The sequence below is a fragment of the Manis pentadactyla genome, chromosome 7, assembly GCF_030020395.1.
Source record: "Manis pentadactyla isolate mManPen7 chromosome 7, mManPen7.hap1, whole genome shotgun sequence".
Classification (NCBI taxonomy): Eukaryota; Metazoa; Chordata; class Mammalia; order Pholidota; family Manidae; genus Manis; species Manis pentadactyla.
In genome coordinates this window covers 87,484,169-87,508,020 of record NC_080025.1, presented here as the reverse complement: position 1 = coordinate 87,508,020, position 23,852 = coordinate 87,484,169, and the positions used below count along the sequence as shown (strand labels likewise).

At 35.7% G+C, this 23,852-nt stretch overlaps 1 protein-coding gene across 7 annotated transcripts in view; it reads left to right on the top strand.

The window, feature by feature from the left end:
• Positions 1 to 23,852, top strand: part of DGKB (diacylglycerol kinase beta) — a 749,649-nt gene that overhangs the window by 130,149 nt on the left and 595,648 nt on the right. For all 7 annotated transcript variants that reach the window (XM_057504557.1, XM_036894568.2, XM_036894565.2 and 4 more), the window contains exon 3: positions 23,054 to 23,130. In XM_057504557.1, coding sequence (XP_057360540.1) covers positions 23,054 to 23,130 — 77 coding nt within the window. The remainder of the gene's footprint in view (positions 1 to 23,053; positions 23,131 to 23,852) is intronic.

Genomic DNA, 23,852 nt, shown 5'->3' with positions numbered 1-23,852 from the left:
CCAACTGACAAAAACGGGGAAGAGAAAGCAGAAGAAGACATATCACCATTTAAGTCCCAGCTTAGAATTAACCATTTCATTTCTTGTATTCCATGCTCCATTTTTACATCTAAACTGACCATATGACTAGCCACAACATTAACTGTAGAAGATGAATCTCTAACACATAGTAAAAATGAAAAAATAAAGATGTAATTAAGAGAATTTGGAAGAAAAGGGGAAATGAAATAATGAGAGCTTAGCTCAATTTTCCCAGACTCCATAGAGAATAAACAATAGGTACCCTGAAGTTAAAGGCTCAAGAAACAGAATTTTTAGTGAAATATTTACACTTATAAATTGCCTATCAGGAGAAATAAAACTAGGAACATAACCATTAAAATTTTGAATATTTCTGAATGGATTGGGAGGAGTTGTGTATACAATACATTTCTTTTAAATCAGGTGGTAAATAGGTATTGTGACAAAAAACAGGTAACTAACTAGAACAGGAAAGGCTGAAATAGTTAATTCTGGAGTTTGTAGGAGATTTTACTTTTCATCTTATACCTTTTGGTACTGATTTGGCTTTAGACATATTACATTTAAATGATGATTATGATCATAGTACTTTTATAATTAAAAAATAGAACAATGTTAAAACAGGACATCTATGCCTCTTAAATATAACAAATCTCTCAAAAATCCCCTGTGTCAATTTAAGCAATTGGTATACAAAATAAGAATGAATGTTCTCTTCCCTCTACTAAGTATTTTATAATATAGTTAAAAGCTACAAAAAGGAAGTAATACAACATTTAAAATGCAGAGCTCTCTGTATCGGAATGGAATTTAAAAGTCAACTCCTTCAACTCTCTTTTAGCTGAAGATAAGAGATATAACACCAATGCTTTCTTAGTTGACTGAATATTTCATACTAGTAAACTTTGCATGAGACCTCATTTAACCTTTTTCTCTTTATAAAAAAATAAAATCAAGCAACTAGAAGAATGGTTCCATCTACAAAGGTTAGAGAGTGATACTGAAAAATAATTCTTATTTTCATACAAACCTATAAAATGAGGCTTGATTAATAAGCAGTCTAGCAGACTCATCTAAAAATAGATTTTAATGTGTTTCTTTTAGTACATAAAAATATCTTTTACCCAAAGTACCTTATGTGCTAGGTGCTATGGAAAAAAATGAAGAAAATACATTATGGTCATTAGCTTAATGGAGTTTGCAATATAGCATAGAGAGAGCAAATTACAAATGGAAAAGGCTTAGAAATTGCTCATTCTATCCTCTCTATTTACAGATAAAAAGTATTAGGTCCAAGGAGTACATTCACCCTACTAGGACTGGTCTCCAAACTTTTAATCCTATCCTCTTTCCATTTTAGAGCATTTCTCCAATTTCTTTATCCTGATGATCTTTAAGAGCATGATGCTTAGTAATCATTCTACCACAATGCAAGATAAATGAAGAATTTGCTACTAATGCCTGTGCCTATTTAATTTATTCACAGCACTATGAAATCTGAAATAATGTGGATTTTTGAATATATGACTTGTTGTAGCTAACATGCAAGTAGGTTTGAATCATATTTGAATTACGTCCAGATTCTTTACATAATAACAAACACTTCCCTCTTATACACTGTTATGACAAATTAAATTGGTTCAAACTTGGTGAACAACAAATTGGCATGACGTAAAAAAACCTTAAAATGTATGAAACTTTTTTTTTCGGTATCATTGATGTACAATCACATAAGCAACACTGTGGTTACTAGATTCTCCCATTCAAGTCCCCACCAAATACCCCATTACAATCACTGTCCATCCATGTAGTAAGATGCTACAGAGTCACTGCTTGTCTTCCCTGTGCTATACTGCCTTCCCCGTGCCCCCCAATCCCCACATTATGTGTGCTAATACTAATGCCTCTTATTCCCCTTCTCCCTGCCTTCACACCCATCCTCCCCAGTCCCTGTCCCTTTGGCAACTGTTAGTCCATTCTTGGGTTCTGTGAGTCTGCTGCTGTTTTGTTCCTCCAGTTTTTGCTTTGTTCTTATGCTCCACAGATGAATGAGACCATTTGGTACTTGTCTTTTTCTGCCTGATTTATTTCACTGAGTATAATACCCTCTAGCTCCATCCATGTTGTTGCAAATGGTAGGATTTGTTTTCTTCTTATGGCTGATGAATATTCCATTGTGTATATATACCACCTTCTTTACCCATTCATCTACTGATGGAGACTTAGCTTGCTTCCATTTCTTGACTATTGTAAATAGCGCTGCGATAAACATAGGGGGTGCATATGTTTTTTTGAAACTGGGATCCTGCATTCTTAGGGTCAATTCCTAGGAGTGGAATTCCTGGGTCAAATGGTATTTCTATATTTAGTTTTTTTTGAGGAACCTCCATACTGCTTTCCACAATGGTTGAACTAATTTACATTCCCACCAGCAGTGTAGGAGGGTTCCCCTTTCTCCACATCCTTGCCAGCCTTTGTTGTTCCTAGTCTTTTCTATTTTGGCCATCCTAACGGGTGGGATGTAATATGTCATTGTGGTTTTAATTTGCATTTCCCTGATAATTAGAGATGTGGAGCATCTTTTCATGTGCCTGGTGTGGCCATCTGAAATTCTTTGGAGAAGTGTCTGTTCATATACTGTGCCCATTTTTGAATAGGCCTATTTGCTGTTTGGGTGTTGAGATATGTGAGTTCTTTATATATTTTGGATGTTAACCCCTTGTGGAATATGTCATTTTCAAAAACATTCTCCCATACTGTTGGATGCCTTTTTGTTCTACTGATGGTGTCCTTTGCTGTAAAGAAGCTTTTTACTTCGATGAAGTCCCATGTGTTCATTTTTGCTTTTGTTTCCCTTGCTCGAGGAGATGCATTCAGAAAAAAGTTGCTCATGTTTATATTCAGGAGATTTTGCCTGTATAGTCTTCTAAGAGTTTTATGGTTTCATGACTTACATTGAGGTCTTTAATCCATTTTGAGTTTACTTTTGTGTATGGAGTTAGACAGTAATCCAGTTTCATTATCTTGCATGTAGCTGTCCAGTTTTGCCAACACCAGTTGTTAAAGGGGTTGTCATTTCCCCATTGTATATCCATAGCTCCTTTATCATATATTAATTGACCATACATGCTTAGCTTTATATCTGGGCTCTGTAGTCTTTTCCATTGGTTTATCAGTCTGTTCTTGTGCCAGTACCAAATTGTCTTGATTACTGTGGCTTTGTAGTAGAGCTTGAAGTCAGGGAGCTTAATTCCTCCCCACTTTATTCTTCCTTCTCAGGACTGCTTTGGCTATTTGGGATCTTTTGTGTTTCCATATGAATTTTAGAACTATTTGCTCTAGTTCACTGAAGAAAGCTATTGGTATTTTTATAGAAATTTTACTGAATATGTAGATTGCTTTAGGCAGGATGGCCATTGTGACAATATTAATTCTTCCTATCCATGAGCACGGGATGTGTTTCCATTTACTGATATCTTCTTTACTTTCTCTCGTCAATGTCTTGTAGTTTTCATAGTATAGGTCTTTCACTTCTTTGGTTAGGTTTATTCCTGGGTATTTTATTTTCTTTGATACAATTGTGAATGGAATTGTTTTCCAGATTTCTCTTTCTGCTGGTTCATTGTTAGTGTACAGGAATGCAACAGATTTCTGTGTATTAATGCTGTATCCTGCAACTTTGCTGAATTCAGATATTAGATCTAGTAGTTTTGGAGTGGACTCTATAGGGTTTTTTAAAATGTACAATATCATGTCATCTGCAAAGAGTGATAGTTTAATTCTTCCTTGCCAATCTGGATGCCTTTTGTTTCTTTGTTTTGTCTGATTGCCATGGCTAGGACCTCCAGAACTATGTTGAATAAAAGTGGGCAGAGTGGGCTTGTTTGTCTTGTTCCCGATCTTAAAGGAAAAGCTTTCATCTTCTCATTGTTAAGTGTCAGGTTGGCTGTGGGTTTATCATAGATGGCCTTTATTATGTTGAGGTACTTGTCCTCCACACCCATTTTGTTGATAGTTTTTATCATGAATAGATGTTGAATTTTGTTGAATGTTTTTTCAGCATCTATGGAGATGATCATGTGGGTTTTTTTCCTTCTTTTTGTTGATGTGGTGGATGATGTTGATGGATTTTTTAAAGTTGTACCATCCTTGCATCGCTGGGATAAATCCCACTTGATCATGATGGATGATCTTTTTGATGTATTTTTGAATTTGGTTTGCTAATATTTTGTTGAGTGTTTTTGCATCTATGTTCATCAGGGATATTAGTGTATAATTTTCTTTTTCTGTGGTATCTTTGCTTAGTTTTGGTATTAGGGTGATGTTGGCCTCATAGAATGAGTTTGGGAGTATTCCCTACTCTTCTACTTTTGGGAAAACTTTAAGGAGGATGGGTAATATGTCTTCACTAAATGTTTGATAAAATTCAGCAGTGAACTCATCTTGTCCATGGGTTTTGTTCTTAGGTAGTTTTTTGATTACCAATTCAATTTCATTGCTGGTAATGGTCTGTTCAGATTTTCTGTTTCTTCCTGGGAAGGTTGTGTTTTTCTAGAAAGTTGTCCATTTCTTCTAGGTTATTCAGTTTGTTAGCATGTAATTTTTCATAGTATTCTCTAATAATTCTTTGTATTTTTGTGGTGTCTGTAGTGATTTTTTCGTTCTCATTTCTGATTCTGTTTATGTGTGTGGACTCTTTTTTTCTTGATAAGTCTCACTAGGGGTTTATGTATTTTGTTTATTTTCTTGAAGAACCAGCTTCTGCTTTCATTGATTCTGTTGTTTTATTTTTTTTGATATTATTTATTTCTGCCCTAATCTTTATTATGCCCCTCCTTCTACTGATGTTGGGCCTTATTTGTTCCTCTTTTCCTAGTTTCATTAATTGTTAGTTTAGACTGTTCATTTGGGATTGTTCTTCTTTCCTGAGGTAGGCCTGTATTGCAATATACTTCCCTCTTAGCACAGCCTTTGCTGCATCCCACAGGTTGTGCAGTGTTGACTTATTGTTGTCATTTGTCTCCATATATTGCTTGATCTCTGTTTTTATTTGGTAATTGATCCAGTGATTATTTAGGAGCATGTTATTAAGCCTTCATGTGTTTGTGGACTTTTTTCATTTCCTTTGTGTAATTTATTTCTAGTTTCATACCTTTGTGATCTGAGAAGCTGGTTGCTACAATTTCAATCTTTTTGAATTTACTGAGGCTTTTTTTTGTGACCTAGTATATGATGTATTCTTGAAAATGTTCCACAAGAATGTGTATACTGTTTCTTTTGAATGAAGTGTTCTGTAGATGTCCATTATGTCCATCTGTTCTAAAACATTGCTCAGTAACTCTGTCTCCTTACTTATTTTCTGTCTGGTTGATCTGTCCTTTGGAGTGAGTGGTGTGTTGAAGTCTCCTAAAGTGAATTCATTGCATTCTATTTCCCCCTTTATTTCTTTCAGTATTTGTTTCACTTATGTAGGTGATCCTCTGTTGAATATGTAGTTGTTTATAATAGTTATATTCTCTTGTTGGACTGACCCCTTTATCATTATGCAATGTCCTTCTTTGTCTCTTGTGACTTTCTTTGTTTGAAAGTTTGTTTTGTCTGATACAAATACTTTAACTCATGCTTTTTTTCTCTATTAGTTGCATGAAATACGTTTTTCCATCCCTTTACTTTCATTCTGTATATGTCTTTGGGTTTGAAGTGAGTCTCTTGTAGGCAGCATATAGGTGGGTCTTGTTTGTTTATCCATTCAGTGACTCTATGTCTTTTGATTGGTACATCCAGACCATTTACATTTAGGGTGATTATTAATAGGTATGTACTTTTTGCCATTGCAGGCTTTAGATTTGTGGTTACCAAAGGTTCAAGAGTAATTCCTATACTCTCTAACAGTCTAATTTTATGCAGTTAGTGTGCTATTACAAACGCAATGTTAAAGTTCTTTTTTTTTCTCCTTTTTCTTCCTCCTGCATTCTTTATATATTACGCATCATATTCTGTACTCTTTGTCTATCCCTTGATTGACTTTGTGGGTAGTTGATTTGATTTTGTATATGCTTAGCAATTAATTGCTTTACTTTGCTGTGGTTTTATTTCCTCTGGTGACAGCTATTTAGCCTTAGGAATACTTTCATCTATAGCAGTCCCTCCAAAATGCACTGTAGAAGTGGTTTGTGTTAGGTAAATTCTCTCAGCTTTTGCTTCTCTGAAAATTGTTTATTCCCTCCTTCATTTTAAATGATTATCTTGCCAGCTAGAGTATTTTTGGTTTGAGGCCCTTCTGCTTCTTCGCATTAAATATATCATGCCCCTCTCTTCTGGCATGTAAGTTTCTGTTGACAAATCTGATGATAGCCTGATGGGTTTTCCTTTGTATGTGATCGTTTATCTCTCTCTAGCTGCTTTTAAAAGTCTGTCTTTATCCTTGATCTTCACCATTTTTTAAATTATATGTCTTGGTGTTGTCTTCCTTGGATCCCTTGTGTTGGGAGATCTGTGCACATCCATGTCCTGAGAGAATATCTCCTGACTCAGACTGGGGAAGTTCTCAGCAATTACCTCCTCAATGACACTTTCTATCCCTTTTCCTCTCTCTTCTTCTTGTGGTACCCCTATAATGCAAATACTGTTCTGTTTGGATTGATCACACAGTTCTCTCAATATTCTTAGAGTTCCTTTTTTCTGTCTATGCCTCAGCTTCTTTGTATTACTCTTCTCTAATTTCTACTCCGTTTCCCATCTTTTCTACTACACCTAATCTGCTTTTAAATCCCTCCATTGTATGTTTCATTTCAGATATGGAATTTCTTAATGATTCGAATCTCCATCTTAAATTCATCCCTGAGTTCTTGAATATTTTTCTGTACCTTCATCAGAATGTTTATGATTTTTATTTTGAACTCTCTTTCAAAATATTGGTGAGTTCAGTTTCATTTGGCCCCTTTTGGTGTTTCTGTGGTTTTTGTTTGAACCAAGTTCTTTTGATGTTTCATATTTGTAGGTGGTGCCCTCTAGTGCTGATAAGCTCTAGTCTCTGGAGCTGCTCTTCCCCTGGACTGATGTCATGGGTTGCAGGGGAGTGGTGCTGGTATCTGAGGGGAGGAAAGATCTCTTTCCTGCTTCCTGGCTGCAGTGACAGTCTCCACTTCCAGATCCAGTGTGCCAGCACACAGGGGTAAGCCTCTGTGCTTTGCGTCTGTAGCTACCATAGGTGAGGTCTTCCTCTGACTAGCCTGACACCAGGGCAGGGACTGCTGGTTTGTGAGCTGGTGCCAGCAGGCCAAGAGGAAGGTGCAGCAGGCTGTATATCACAGTGGGGGGCCTGGCAGCTGAGTAGTCAGCCAGGGGGATGGAGCACCTGAAGCTCCTGAATGTTCCCAACCTGCTGGGAAGAGCACACCCAGACAACCTTATCCACCTATCCCTTCTCCCATGCAGCAAGCTCTATGCAAACCCCACCCCTTCAGCGTCCCTCTCCCTGCTAGGAAGCCTCTCACACTCCCCACCTTTCTATTGTCCCAGAGGAGCTGGATGTGGATCCCTGTCCTCCACAAATGGCTTGAATCTCAGTCTCTCCAAGTATTCCACCTGTCTCAGCTTTCCAATGCCACTAATCTTCAGAGCCCCATGCAATGTAGGTTTGTGCTTGCAAAGCAGATTTCCAGGGCTGGGTGTTCAGCAGTCCTAGGTCCACTCCCTCTCCTCTCCGTTTCTCTTCCTCCCGCTGGTGAGCTGAGGTGGGAGAAGGGTTTGGATCCCACCAGATTAAGGCTTTGTTACGTTACCCTGTTTCTTGATGTCTCCTCTGTTCTCCAGATGTGTGCAGTCTGGTGCAGCCTTCTTTCCTGTTGCTCTTTTAGGATTAGTTGTATTAACTATATTTTCGTGTTATATGTGGTTTTGGGAGGAGTTCTCCATCTCACCTCTCATGCTGCCATCTTGAATCATGAAATGTATGAAACCTTTCACCCATACATGTTGCTTTTAGGAATTTATCCTATGAATAAAATAAAAAATGATATTCATATATCACATTTATTAAACTTTTAATATTAATAAACATTTAATGATAATTAAAATGCTCAAATATAAAAGACTAATAAGTGAAATTGTGGTGCAGCCACACAAGGACACACTGTTGAACCAATACTGATGATAGTATAGATATGTTTATTAACATTAAAAAATATTTAAAATACATGAAGTGTAAAGGCACTTTGAAAATACTATACAATCTCTATTCCTGTTTTTCACACTTTCTAATTCCAGTTTATAAATATGTGTTTATTTACACATATTGCCATATTTTAGAAGGATATCAGTACAGTGATCATTATCATTTTCTATTAGTTAAATTATAGATTTTTTTATATTTAAGTGACTTCTGTTTTTATAATTCGAATTCTAATTTAAGGCATTATTATATGACCACCAAAAATACAGTGATTTTGCCTTTAAACATGAAAATCACTTCCATTTAAGAGCAAAGAGTCACATGCCACTTCATATGCTGTCATTCTGGACATGAGAGTCAGACATGTAAAGCAATCCATGATGGAAGTAAGTAGGAAAGGGAGAAAATTCTAAGACAGTAACAAATTATTTTTATATTTTTAAATCTCAATTTTATATTTTTAGATAAATTTGCTGCCAATTTCACTTGGTTGGCCATCTGTCTTTATTAATTCGGACTTTCTTAGAAAATTGAATAATTTAGATAAGACTGTTGTATGTGACTACACAGAGTCTTCGGTTGAAAAAAAGTATGATTGATATCCAGTAGGATTTAAATAAAATTTGCCAAGGGCATTGTTAAAAAGTCATTAGGCAGCCTAATTCAGAGCAACTTTCATTCAAAACCAGTATGCTAGGGGCTAGGACACAACACCAATGATAATATTTGAATAAGAGGAAACCTAAGATCTTTGACAATTTCCATTCTACACTGCCTCTTTTTTATTTTTTTTAATTTCAGCTTTTAAGTGAAATAAATATCCAATCGATTTAGGATCTTTGTAATTTTGTATGTGCTTGACAATGTGCCTTAGTTAAAGCTCTTACTAGGTAATAATTAGAATGTGTTTTAATTTCTTGGAATTCTGCTTATTTAAATGATTTTTCATCAGACCAACTTAAACTGTGGTGAATTTACTTTCCTAGTCTTTGTCTGGCTCTTCCTACCACAAAACAACCTCATGATGATTTCTCCTCAATTTATAAATCTTTTCTGCCCACTCAGACAGGCTCTAAACATGTCCTTATCTTCCTCTCAAAATTGTAAGTGAGAGGAAATAACGCTAATGCAAGTAAGGGCCAAAGAACAAACTAGGCAGCTGGCTGTCACATGTTCAAGTAACTCAAACCAATTTACAAAAGTTACATATGCAGGAGAATCACCTTATTGTCTAGTTTGTCCACCCTCCCCTTTGCAGTGGACACTATAAACAGCTTGTGACACAATATGGGTTCATGAATATGGAAGCATCTAATATTAACATGCTTTTATCATGATGTTTGAGAGGTTGCAATATTAAAGAACCCCTCCCTCCCCAGCAACACACACAGATAGGCCAGTATATACATTTTTATTTATGGCCCATTTACATCTCCTGGTAATATTATTTTTGGTCCACTGCAAATGCCTTCTTCTCCTTTCTAGAACTTTTTCTACAACAGATGTAGTTTGATCATGTGTTTCTCTGCTCCTTACTACAGGTTAGTTTACTGTTTCCATTATAAACCTGAGCATAGAACCCCGTGTCAAGAGCAGCTGATATTGGAATTGTGCTGTTGGGTTTATTTGGATCCTTTTATATGCTTGGTTAAATCCAAATGCTGTTCTTGGCTTTTCTCACTCGTGTAGGCTTTTCATGACCTTCTTTATTATACTTCAGTTACTTTGAATTCACTGACCAATCTACATTCTGTTTCTACTTAATAAGCTTAAGGCATGCATCCCTCATTATATGACCCTAATCTATTATTGAAAATGTGTTGACTACTCATTTTTTTTAAATAGTAGGTGTCTTTATACCATTATTTTTTAATAGGGAAAAAAAAATGCATTTGCAGCCTATGAAAACACCCAACCCAATTTTCCCAACTAATAATGAATGCTGAAACACCTGTATAAAACTCAACAAAGATGTTTGCGTACTGTAAAGCACTAAAGCACCAATTATATAATCACTTACCACCTAATTATTTAGCACTTTAAGAGCTTATTCGTGCATATGTATGCAGTATACAATGATGCTGCTGTGGAAAGTATTAGACACCAATTACCTTTTCCTCCTAAGCACAGGATAATATGTTAAAAACACATTGAAAAAAAAAGCGCTTAACAAAACAAAAACAACAAAGAGGCAAGGTAGTTTTCAAAATTAAACTTGCGCAAACTTCCTGATTGAAGTTTAGTGTTAAAAAGAGGAAAGGAAGATGGAGTCAAAGCTGCTGCTTGCCGTAGGGGAAGGATGAGCACAGGCAGCTGGTGAAGATGTGAGAGGCAGCAGGTAATTGCCTGAGTTCATGTACCGGGAACCAGAGGACAGTTTTCTCCTTTTGGTTCTTTTGGCTCAGGAAATGAGGGCTGTGACCTATCAGCCAAGGTCACAGATAGCAAGAGAAGGCTTAAAATTCACATTCCACATGTTTCCATTCACTTGGCTTGTGTCAGTATAACTGGTGATAATATGAAAATATGTGATACTAACATACCTGTCATCACATCCACTTGTCAAATTATTTTTATCTGCATGGTCTAAAATTATTTGAAGATTTGCATCAAGTGTCTATGATTTCTTTTCCAGTTCACAATAATTAAATTGGAAAATTCCTCGCTATAATCCTTACTATTGCATACAAACTATTCTTCAACATTTTCACTGTCCACAGTAGTGTATCTGGCTTCTAGATTAGATCTAAGATGTCTCTCTGGTTAGGTCTCTTTTCAGCAAAAAAAATATAGAAGAGTATTTTTTTTCCATGCTTCATTTATTTTTAGCCATGAGATCTGTTTTGTAGCCCAATTGATCAATTTGAGTTAACTTTTGCTACCGGGAACATTTAATTAATCCTTTATCAGAGCCAAGTCATCTGTGTCAGCATGTCTTCCAGATAATTCATCACCAGTGTTATGTAATGTGCCTTCAAGGTTGTCAGTACCTTGGCTATAAAAGTAACAGGAGTACTGGAAGATATAAAGATCATTTGCACATTATCTCACAATCAACAATCCTAGAAGGATGTCCTAGAACAGAACATGCCCTAGATCTGTCAAAAGAGCTATATTTGCAAAATTTTCCATTTTCTTGGTTTCTTTTGGAACTTTGGTGAATGGTGACCAACTTTTCACCTGAGCTTTCCTGCCTCCTCATCATTTAGGCATTACACTTTGGACTTCTACAGTATTGATTCTTAGAGCATGTTCTCCTTGGGGTTGCTTTCAGACACTGACCAAGCACAATGGTGGTGGTAGATCCAGGTTCCCACACACCTTTCAATGGGCACTGTTTTCTCAGGAGCTCTTCATTGGCTTGGAGGAGAATTTTTCAGAGTCCCACCACATCTAAGGCCTTGCTACCCAATCCTCTTCCCCTTTCCCAAGTGTTAGACTTGCTTCATGATCTGAAAGTTCTCCTTGCCTACTCTGCCCGCCTTCATCTTTCACAAATGTCTCTACAGCTTCTGTGCATGTACTTCTCAGAAGACATGAACTAACATGCCATTTAACAAAAAATAAACTTAACAAAATTCCGTGCAATTTCCTGGGTTTTTCAGAATAATGCATCAATAAAAGTTTGGGCTGATTGCTACCTTTAAAGTTTCTACCCAAAACCAGTATATAGAGGGTCTAATGATGCCCCCCCTGAAAGATGTCTCAGTCCTAACCCCTGAGACCTGTGAGGTGAGCTTGTTTGGGTAAAGCCTTTTTGCAAATGTAATTAAGGGTCTCAACATGAGCTTATCCTGGATTTAGGGTGGGCTCTAACCTAGCAACTAGTGTCCTTGAAAGACAGAAGGGCGGAACACAGAGAGAGATGGAAGAAGCCCATGTGACCACAGAGGCAGAGACTAGTATAATGGGCCAAGGTGTGGATTGCCTAGGACCTCCAACCACCCCCAGAAGCTAAGGAAGAGGTGGAAATGGATTATTCCTCATAGCCTACAGAAGGAAGTGACCCTGAAGATACCTTGATTTCAGATCTCTGACCTCCAGAATTATGGGAAAGTAAATTTCAATAGTTTTAAGTCACAGGTTTGTGGTAATTTTTTTACAGGAGCCCTAAGAAACTAATAAATAGTTTTAGATTAACTTTGGAGTAGAAGTACAGATCAGTAGATTCCTGCCATTCACTGGGGAGGCTGCTACAGCCTCACTCAGTTAAGTCTTCTCATTCATGATTTTTAATTTGTGCAATGTTGCCCAGTCCTTAAATCTATCACACTGTCTCAGATTTGCTTTGTAACCAAACTCGTTTGCAAAATCATCATCCTTAAACTATTTTCTTCTCACTGAGATATTCAGAAATATTTAAACAGTGTGGGACTAGCCTTTATCTTATCAGGTGAATGGCCAAAATACAGCTAAGATGCATCAGAAATCCTCTTACTCAGAAGAGCCAGCACTTTTAGCTAATAAATCAGCAGGGTTTTTTTTGTTTGATAGCAAATTACAGCAAAGTCTGTTGGAAGTTGTTACAGCAAATATTCCAAAGTAAGAATGTAGATGTTCGTGAATGGTAGGTAAGCAGCACTTATCAATCTAAAAATCTGGATATTAATTTGAAAATGACTTCTTTAGTTTGGAGATTCCACATGACATTTGTGTAAAAACTGCTTGAACAATACTGCATGAAATGATCATTTCTTGTAACAATAAATTTTTTGGAGTCTAGTCTATCTTTTGAGGAAATATAATGAATGCAGTTTGCAAAACATGCCCCCACCAAACCTAACAAATGACCAAAAATCACTTCTAAAAAAATAAAAGAAGGAATAATAGATAATAAGTGAACAGACTTTAAGCCAGAGAAGCAGGAAAAACATGTAACTTCAACCATACAAGTTAGAAAGTGTCATCAAGGAGAAGAAAGTCTTCAGTATCTTCTCACTGTTATTTTTCAGTCTTTCCAAAATGAAACAAGTAAGTGTATATTGGGCATGGTAGAGCATCAGCAGCAGGAAGGTAGGATGAGGGCAGCAGAGCTGGGACCTGAGCTTAGGATGTCCCTCTAGAGAAATAACCATTTTTCACTAGTAATAATGATGGGTCCACATAGAGCTGAACTACTGAGCTCCCTATTTTATCATTTCCTGGACAAGGAATATGGCTGAAAAGACAACCAGAACTAAATGTGTCCAAGCATAAGTAGTCATTTTAAAAAATGAAGAGAAAAATGAAGGAAGAGGAAAGAAAAGAAAGACAAGAATGACTGTTGTGATGTGAAAACCCATGGGAAAGAAGCATTGACAGCAAGTTGAATTAAAAATTTCTGTTTCCCATGTCCCCATACAGCTGTATGTGCAGAGGAGCTGGCATCAGAGCAGATGGCAGAAAGCTCTGAAAAGCACAATAACTGCTCAGAACTGTTCTCACTCAAATGAAAAGACCAGCAGAGTCACACAGTGGACTCTCTGTGAAATGAAATAATAATCCCAAACCCAAGTGCAGGCCTCCACGAAATGTCACCAAAACCATCTCCTTGCTTTCTTCCTTAACTTCCCGGCCCCTCACTCCATGGCACTTGGTGGACGAGCCACAACTTTGGTTAATTTGATCTTTATACCTTCGGCTTTATAGCTGCCTGCCTGACAGTCACACCCCATTTCCCTGACCACTACCTTTTGCTCTCTCCTGGACGACTTTGCAACACCTTGGTTCTCTCCTCACATCTCCATCACTTCCCTGCATCTCTTTTCCCAGCTGGACATCTACCTCCCCTGCATAAGAACCCAGATATTCACTTAGGTGAATTGTCGGTGCCCCCATGATAAAGCAGACCTACTGCTGAGAACAAGATTGCATAATTTTTTTACCCACTTAAGGACACTATTTTAGTGGTTTTTCCTTCATTTTCAATTTTCCCTTCTCTACTGGATCATTTCTATGTCCTATTTTCTTTTCTCTCCTCTTAAAAAAAGTCATCTTGAGTCCACTTCCTACAGTCCAGCTCCTGCTCAAATTCTTTGCTTCCATTGCAGCAAATGTTGAATGGGTTTCGTGTATCTGCTGCCTGCCATTCCTCCCATCTTACTTTCTTTTACTTATTCTCATTGGACTTTGGTCCTAACCACTAAACTAGAACAGTTCTTGATAGGGATGTGAATGGCTTTGCTAATTCCAATGGTCAGCTTCTGCTTCTCATCTTACTTGATATTATAGGACATTTTGCTTTTATGACACATTTCTTTTTCTGGCTTTCTTGCTATTTCACTTAGATACTCAGTGCTCTTGCAGATTCCTCCTCTTTTCCTGACATCTGAACTTTGGAGTGCGCCAGGTCTCAGTTCTTGGTGTCTTCTGTGTTCACTCTGTGTTGATTGGCCAGTTCTATGGCTTTACATATCATTTATACAACTGACACTCAATATAGTTATTTAGCCCAAACCATCTCCTGATTCCTATACTCATATATAACTGCTTTCTAAATGGCTACATTTGGATGTCCCATAGATGGCTCAAATATGAAATGCCTAAAACTTTTTATTATACTACATTTATTTATTATGTTTATTTTCTATCTTCATGTACAGGACTACTAACTACATAAGCAATGATATTCTCTGTTCTGTGCAATGACTGAGCATTTAGAATAATACTTGTTCCAAACACAATACATGTATACTCTCAAATATTTGAAAGAACATTTGAGCAGTCACAAGGGAGGGCTTGTGTTTATAGTTTCACTCTTTGTTTCGAAAGACCAGTTCATTTTCCCTAAAGTATATGAAATTCTACGTTGACTAATTCATTAACTACTGCTTATGTGTGTGGACTGTTAGCATTTCTTCCCAACTCCACATTCATGATGTCATTCTGGAGGCTTGAAATCCCGTGGTAGGAATACTAATAGGTAAGCCAGCAAACTCTACAAGTGAACATTTTGTACCCTCAACATTTGTTTAACATTGACCAGCACACCACTGAATCACCATCAATCAATTTATAATTTGTAATTAAAATTAAATTTTTAGTGTAAAATTTTAGTTATATAGATGAGTGGCTCAAATTCAAGTGTATGTTTTCTTAATGAATTTTCTACATACTATAATCACTATAATTTTATTAACTAAGAAATGTGAATATTTTCATGAGCTCCCAAAACAGTATCTAAGTGGCATAGGCTTTAATAACAAAATTATCCAAAACTTTGTCTCTTCAAAGAATTGTTCTTACAAAAATTTTGTCCAATGTGTCTGACTAGATGCACACGTATAAAAGTTAAATGTAGACAGATTAAGAAGGAAAAAAAAAAAGCAAATGCAGGGAAGTGTTGTAAGGATTGGCTGTTTAAGAGGATTACCAGCAATATCAAAAGGAGAAAGGAAATTTTCTTCATAGTGTCAAATCAACAGTTATTCTTGGTTTAATAGTTGTCCTTATATACAAATGGTTACTGCCGTGTGCATAGCAGTTTTCCAGAATATATTATGGCTATCATCTTTTCAAGTTAACAATGATCTCAAGAGCTTAGTAGGAACAGGTAGAGAGGGAACTTACACTTAGAATAGCTTAAGAAGTTTTTTTTAAAGGTCTTCCTAGCATAGCTGTATTCTTAGAATATTCTTCTTAGAAGGATTTTAAAAATCCAGGTATATAGATTTTCAAGTAGCATATAAATGCTGCAACATGGCTCTTATTATTTTTAACAACAGGCCCATGTTTTTTTTTTTTTCAGTCTCTTTGTCCTATGACCATAATTCTCACACAGGGAGATAAGAACTTCTGTCTCTGGGTGACTAGTTCTCCAAATACTTTATTCTATATGTTGTAGGTGTTTATTTTCTGCTGGTGAATACAATTTAGGTAGAACATCTTTTGTATTACCTGGGGAATTTCATTAATGGCAATATCAATTTTTGGGTTTCTGCATTTCCAAAATACTGTTTTATGATATTGTGACCTAAGGTGAAGGTAAATAAATGTTTAAGTAAGAGTTCAGTGAAGTATTTTCTTTTCTCCCTAATAGAAACCCCCTGGGCAACAGCCAGATTAAATATATATTCATATGAAAGAAAATACAGGAGAAAAATGCTAATTAATTCTCCAATTCTTTATGCATCTCTTTAAGGATCAGAGCACTCATTAATTCAACCTGAGTTGCGTGTAAGAATCACGTAAACAAGAATCATTCAAAAGTTCTCCTATCTAGTGGGATCTACTCTAGTGGATTCAGCTGTGATCACTCTGTTTTGTTTGGGTTCAGACATCAGTGTACTTTAAAAACTACCTTAGTAATCCTAAAATGAATCCAGGCTTGGGTACCACTGAGTTAGATATAAAACGGTTCTCCTTAGACAAATATAAAGGTCTTTTGCTCATTTTAAATACTATATAGCTAAGAGAAACTTTAATTATCAAATTTAATTTTGAACCAAATACAAATATGTTATATGCACATTAATCCTAGCTCAGGATTCAAATTAGAGAATTCTCTTTAAACAAGTGAAGCTACGCAACCCTAGTTACTACAGGGTTAGAACAGCCACTGCAAAGGTGCCTTTGGTTTGGTGCAGGAAGAGGTTTCTAGGCCACTGATACCCTTTGTGGTAAGGGGGAAAAACAGCATGGGGAAGCTTAGATTACAAAGGAAATTTTTGAAAGCACTGAGCTGAGACCCAAAAGCTGACTTTTCCAAGGTTCCCTGTAACATTAGGATAAAGGTGTTGGCTGTCAGACTTCCACATTTCCCTGGAAATCCAACGTCCTCCCTGAAACAGGGGCCGCATGGCCCTGTCTGCTCTGGCCAATGAAGGACTAGATATCAACCTCGAGTCAGTTCCTTGAAAACGTGTTATACTTTGATGGTAAAACTATTGGCCTTAACTTTTAGAATGTGTTTACTTTAGAAGCAACAAAAATCAGGTTTTTTTAAGAGACATAATGAGAGTGTGTGATTTGCAGATTTTTTTCTTTTACTTCAGTTCAATAGTTCTGTGTCTGTTCTGTGTACTTTCCCCTTATAATGAAGAAAAATAATTTTATTGTTTATTCTTTAAGATGCCTTCTTAATAAGTATGAAATATAAATATACAATTTACATGTATTTTAAAGTTTTCAAAAAGAACATATATATAATATGTATCACACATTCTAACTAAATTATATTTAAAAATATTTTTAAAATATCCATATGACTTTTTGTGTTCTTTTGTCATATTTTCTTTTGTTGTATTTCTTGTATATATAAAAAGTATATTTTCATTTGTTAATTTAGGTTGGTAAAAGAGAAATAGAATATTTTCATGTATTAGAAAAATATGTAATAACATTACTTGAAGCAAATTAACAAAAGTCATGGACTCCATAGTAGATGCCTTGTTGGTAATAAAAATTTCTATTGATTCTTTTCCCAAAGTAAAGAGAACAGATTTGGGTCATATACAAGAGTTTGGATCACTACTTCAGTACTGTTTAGCTATGTGGTTTTGAGTAAGTAATACTCTCTTTAACCTTGATTTTCTTCATCTGCTAAATAGGGAAGAAGGTTTATAAAGTCATAAGGTAAGTGTGAGTTTTAAATGACATAATAGGATAAAGCACTTTGCAAACTTTTGAACACTCTGCACATGTGAACTTTAATTACTAGTATTCATAAGACTCAATACATAAATCAGGTGTAGATGCTAAGAGAGTTATTATGGGAGCTCCTTGGAGAGCAAGTTGCTATCACCTATGGTTGCAGGAGGCTCTGAGGGGTTTTGTGGACAGATGGCAGGTAAACTGGCATTATGCTTGAACTTCATTTGACATTGAGGGGACTTCTGGACAAAGTGAATATCATGAGCAAAGGAAGGGCTCTAAAATCAGGTGGTACCTTGGGAATTAGATGACTGGACACTCAGTTGTAAATAAAGAAGGCATAGAAAGTAATTACTGGTAGGTAGGTTTGAATCATATTTTTACACACTTAACGATACCAAGAGGAAGAGTTTGTGCTTCAATCCCAACAGGAAACTGTTGGGTAATCATGATATGTTTCAAGTCATGTTTAGGATGGAACAAAGGAACAGGAATTTACTGGGCACCAGACACTCTGCTACATACAGTATTACATGGTCCATATTGTTATTAGAAAACTGAGGTACAGAGAGGTTAAAAATATGCCCAGGGACATTGAGCCAAGAGTTCTGGAATCAGAACTCAAATCCAAATTTATCTGGCTTTAAATCTTCCCATTGCTTCTTGGGCCTTTGTAATTAATCTGACAACTGTGTGTGGAGTTTTTTGGGGATAAAGAGGCAGTAAAATCACAAAGGAAGCTCATGCAAGATATAACAGACACCTAAAAAGATATGAGGCAAATTAGAAGTGTTTCATTTTTTTATGTAGCGTTTTTTTGGACCCATTAGCTTGATTCTTCTATTTTCTAAACATTGCCAAATGTACTTACTGCTTCATTTTTATTTCAGAATTATGTGAAAGGAATTAGTTTTTCCATGAAAATCATGTAAAAATTCAGAGTACTCATAATTGTCCATTCCTAAAAATGTAGCTAGTTTTACTCTCATGGCATTATATGTGATGTGACTCAGCCAAAAATGAGAGGATTCACAGGGAATAGGCACTTTAGGGGACTTCTGGAATGAGGTATAAACTAGAGCAGGTGCTAGAAAGATAAGCCATGGAAAATCTACTTTGTCAGTCCCCATATACATATCCTTTGTCCCAGCATATAGAATAAAGGTGTTGAACCAAATGACTCCCACTTTTAGGCTCATACCACCTTAGTTCTTAGATGACTCTGGTGGTGATGAAAAAGGTGACCTAAAATGACTCCATTCTCTTTGTGTGGTTATTAATATTAAATTACTTCCTTGTAAAACGGATCTGCCTTTCAAAGAACAGTAATGATGTCCAGTGTTTTTCTCCAAGTCTCCTGCCCTGTATGACAAGTCAAGTCATGCATCAGTGCCTCTGGAAGGAGCCCTGTATTTCAGAATTGCTTCAGTCACAACCTTCCTTTGCTTTCTAGGAGACTCAGTATTTTGTCCTAATTATCTATTCTGATCCTTCATCCCAAGGATTAAACCAGCTGTTTGAACCTGGCTGCCCAGCACTTCTGTTACCAATATTCTTGGATTCTATAGGCATTTGTCCCATTATAGATATGTACTAACTGTGAATTGATCACCCAGCTCACAGCTGTTTTCCTGCCTGGATTTATCAGCATTGCTCAGCCCAGAATGTGTCACTGTCCTCTTGTATTTGAATCTCCAATATTAGTTGAAATATGACTGAGACTATGTCTTTTCACTCACCTACTATCTACTCACCCAGGCATCACTTCCTTGGTGTCCTCCTTGTAGCACAGGGTAGGTCTGACACAGTCATGCATCCTTTGTTCTCTCCACTGCCCCAAGGTTGTTATAGACAAACATAATTCATAGTTCACATGAAAAAAGGTAAGACTAGTTATGGTGATAGATAATCGGAACAAATCCAGAAAAACCTCTGAGTTAAAAGTTAAGAAATGTGTGTTTTTCTCTGAATATAGGTGGAACACAGCACTAGGAATTTTACAATGAAGTACAATTTGGGAATCCAAGCAGGACAGGTAAGGGAATCCTGTTTAAAGGTTATGGATCCCAGGCAGGATATCTGGGACCCTATGGTGTCCCAAACAAAATATCCATCTATAGAAGATTGTCTGGGTAAGTCTAGGCCTCACTCTTAAGAGGGTCTGGGCCTGAGAAAGGTTATTGGGACAGGAGTACAAGAACAAGATAAGGCTCCAGTTTCTAAACTAGACTGTGAAATAGGGGTTGGATTGTGCATTAACTTCAAATATCAAGATATTAAAAATGAAACTTGAGAATTGGAAAAGGATCAAGTTGATTCGATGGTGATTCATTTGAAATTGAATTAGAGCTTATTAATTGTTCCAGACCAAGGCCATCATTGAGCCTTATTTCATGGAAAATGCAGTGACAAATACAGAGATTTTTGGTTCTTAATTTATGAACTCATTCCTAGAGGTCTCCCCACCAAGAATATTCCAGTGTGAAAACTATGACAAGTAAAAATGCTAAAAACTGACACGAATAATTTTAAGGGCTGTTGCCTTCTCTGGAACATTTATAAAAATGCCAAATGTGGTTTTTACTTCTATGGAAACTGGAAATGAAGAGCCCATCTTCAGGCAGTATCTCTGAAGTTCTGAGAAGGGCCTATGCATAAGAAGCCATTTTTTAAAATTTTCCCTCTTCCATTTTACCACGGAACAAAATATGGTTAAAATACACATAGTTGTGGGATATGTTTTTCCATTTGTGTATCCACATATATCTCTGCAGCTATGCAGAGAAGGTTGACATCTACATCTGTAAAGGGGAGGTAAAAGCTGTTCTGCTACCTTAGAATAGTGCATTATCTTTCACAAAGAGGACTTGGGAATAAGGAATCTGCATCATGTTTCTTTTTAATGTGGAAAACCTGGTCTCTGAGGTGGTGTATGTTTCTGCCAAGGTACATGTCAAAGCGATTACTGTAATTTGTTATAATTTAGGAATAGCTTTGATCAATTTCAATCACAGTATTGCAATTCTCTCATTTTGGTTCTGTAAGGAATTTGAATGGTAAGTAAAAATTAAATGTATATTTTCTTCCCTAGGCAATCTAGCAAGGAACACAGCATAAGAAATTAACTTTGATCACAGTACAGAAAGTACTAGCAAAATATATACTGCAAAAAAAAAATATAGGAAGCTGTACAGGCTTCAAGTATGCTATAGTACACACACATGCACATGCACACTCACACACACCAGAGAATCTCAACAAAAAAAAGACAAAACAATCCAATTTCAAAATGGTTAAAAGGCTTGAATAGATATTTCTCCAAAGAAGATACACAAATAGCCAATAAGCACATGAAAAAATGTTCAACATCATTAGTAATTAGCAAATACCTAATCAAATATAAATCAAAACCATTTCATATCCACAAGGATGGCTATAATAAAAAAATATGAAAGTAATCAAGGGTTGACAAAGATGTAGAGAAATTGGAACCCTCCTACATTTTTGGTAGGAACGTAAAATAGTATAGCCCTGTGAAAACCTTTGTGACAATTTCTCAAAATGTTGAATAGTTACCATATGACCCAGCAATTCCCCTCTTAGGTATATACCCAAGAGAATTGAAATACATATTTGCACAAAAATATGCATATTTGAACGTTCATAGCAGCATTATTCATAATACAAAACATGGAAACAACTCAAATATGCAACAGCTGATGAACAGATAAATTGTGGTATATCCATAAAATACAATATATTTATCTATAAAAAGAAATGATACATGCTATAACACAACAACTTTGAAGATGCTATGCTAAGTGAAAGAAGCCAAACACAAAGGTATCATATTATATGATCCTATTTCTGTGAAATGTTCAGAACATTGTGTGTCTCTTTGGGGTAATGGAATGTTCAAGAATTAGATAGTGGTAATGGTTGCACATAATTGTGCACATACTAAAAAAAAAGCACTGAAATGTATACTTAAAATGGTTAAAGTGATGAATTTATGTTATGTGAATTTTAATGCAGTTAAAAAAATACAGGTTGCATGCTTATAAAACCAAACAGAATTTACAACATAAGGAAACAAAATTGTACATTCCAAATGAATGCATAATTCACAAAACACAGGCATCATACACTTGACAGGCATCTAACAGTGAATTTTCCAGCAGGGTGTTTCAAAGACTCATTAGTAAATCAGCTTTTTCAAACTGTGAAATATTTAATGGTGATTCAAATATCCCTGGGTAAAGGCTTGGGTAAAGGCAGGAAGGATTATATTTAAATGATAGGAAATAATATCCATGTCCTGTTCCCTAGAGGAAAACTTAGAATCTTTAGCTTATTCTTCACATTTTAATTTCAAGCTTGTCTTATCACTATTATTCAAACTTCACTGTATATTTAGATGACTTATCAGTATTTATTAGCTGTTGTTACCTCTAACTTAAATACACTGTAATTCTGAGATGGTTTGGTCAAAAACTGTATTTTGATAACTTCAAGAGCATTACCTTAGTATGTGGAATACATATATTTATATTTATATATAACTTTAAGTCTGATAATATATTCATGACATTTTTCCCATGCTAACTCAGGATTCTCTTGTCACTATCTTAATAATGATGAAAGTTCTAAATATTATTAAAAATTTGAAAAAAAATTTTTAATACTTTTGGTAATATATCTAAACTTTGTTTCTTAGTTGAATTATAATAAGCTTTCGTGTTGAGCTTTATTCTATATTTAGAAAATTCTCTCTGAAAAAAATATGTGCAAAATTAAAATCTATAGCTTGCTTCTGAATGGATTTACATTGAGTCTTAGCTGTACACTTTTTTCTTATTTGTCCAGCAGTGTTATTGTTAGTGAATGGAGTGATGTATGAAAAATTGCATAATACAAGGAATGCCTATGCTTTCTTTTTAACTAAATTTATTTCATTCATTAAGATGTTATATTATCAAAGCAAATGAAAAAATACTACATATTCATCTATTTGCTCATTAACAACTCATATAATATGTTGGCAGTTGTCCTAATCTTGGGCAATATGCATGGACAAAACATTTTTTTTTCTGTTCATTTCTTTTGTGATTGCATTTTCCAATTAAATGGCCTTTCAAAAATGGTAAAGAACATTTTACATGTTCATTTTAAAATTTAATATCTGCTTGTGATTATTTATATTTTAAAAGGCCTTTGTTTCTGGACTGGATTATTACATAACTAGAGTAGGTATGTATAAACGATTTTTGTGTTCTCTATTTCTTATAGACTCTACAAAGAAACTGAAGGATGTCCTTGAAGAATTCCATGGCAATGGAGTGCTTGCAAAGTATAATCCTGAAGGGGTAAAACTTTTTTCTTTATATCAGTTTCATATATGCTTGGAGGAGGGATTTCTTAATGAAGAGTTTTGGGGAAAAAAAAATATATATATATATATTCCATATACCATAACATAAACAAAATGAAATTCATAAGGAAATGCTAATGCTCCTCTGGAAGATACATTCAAAGTCACATACTACATTTTTCATTCAAAATAATTTTGCTAATGAAAATAGCATTTCTGTATTGTGGGCTTGAAAGAGTATCGATCATCTACAATATAGTGGTAGGTCTTTTCCTGGAAGTCAAACAGGATTGGATAGAAAGGGAGAGAAAGTGTACCTGACGCTCACTCTATGACCTACAAATTCTAACTCCGTCTGAAGATTGGTGTGGGGCAGAAGGGTTACAACTTTTAGGGGAATTATTCCCTTGACTGAAAAAAGATTCTGTGCTGGATATAACTGGTCTATTACTTTAAAGAGCCGGCTTGAACAAAAAGAGGAATTTCTTCCCCCTACCTTGTTTTAACCTACTACTGGTAAACTTAGAGCCCTGAAATTGTTTCCTTATAAAAACATTATGCATTGTCAATTGCTTGAACACATTCTTTAATGAATGCCTGTGCCTTCCCAGTTACTTGTTAAGTAACTTTCTGTTTAATGTTAGCTGAGAAATGTTACATTTTGAATGGTTGACCATCTTGGCTGTGAGTCCTTTTGCGGCTTCATGGAGTGGTAAT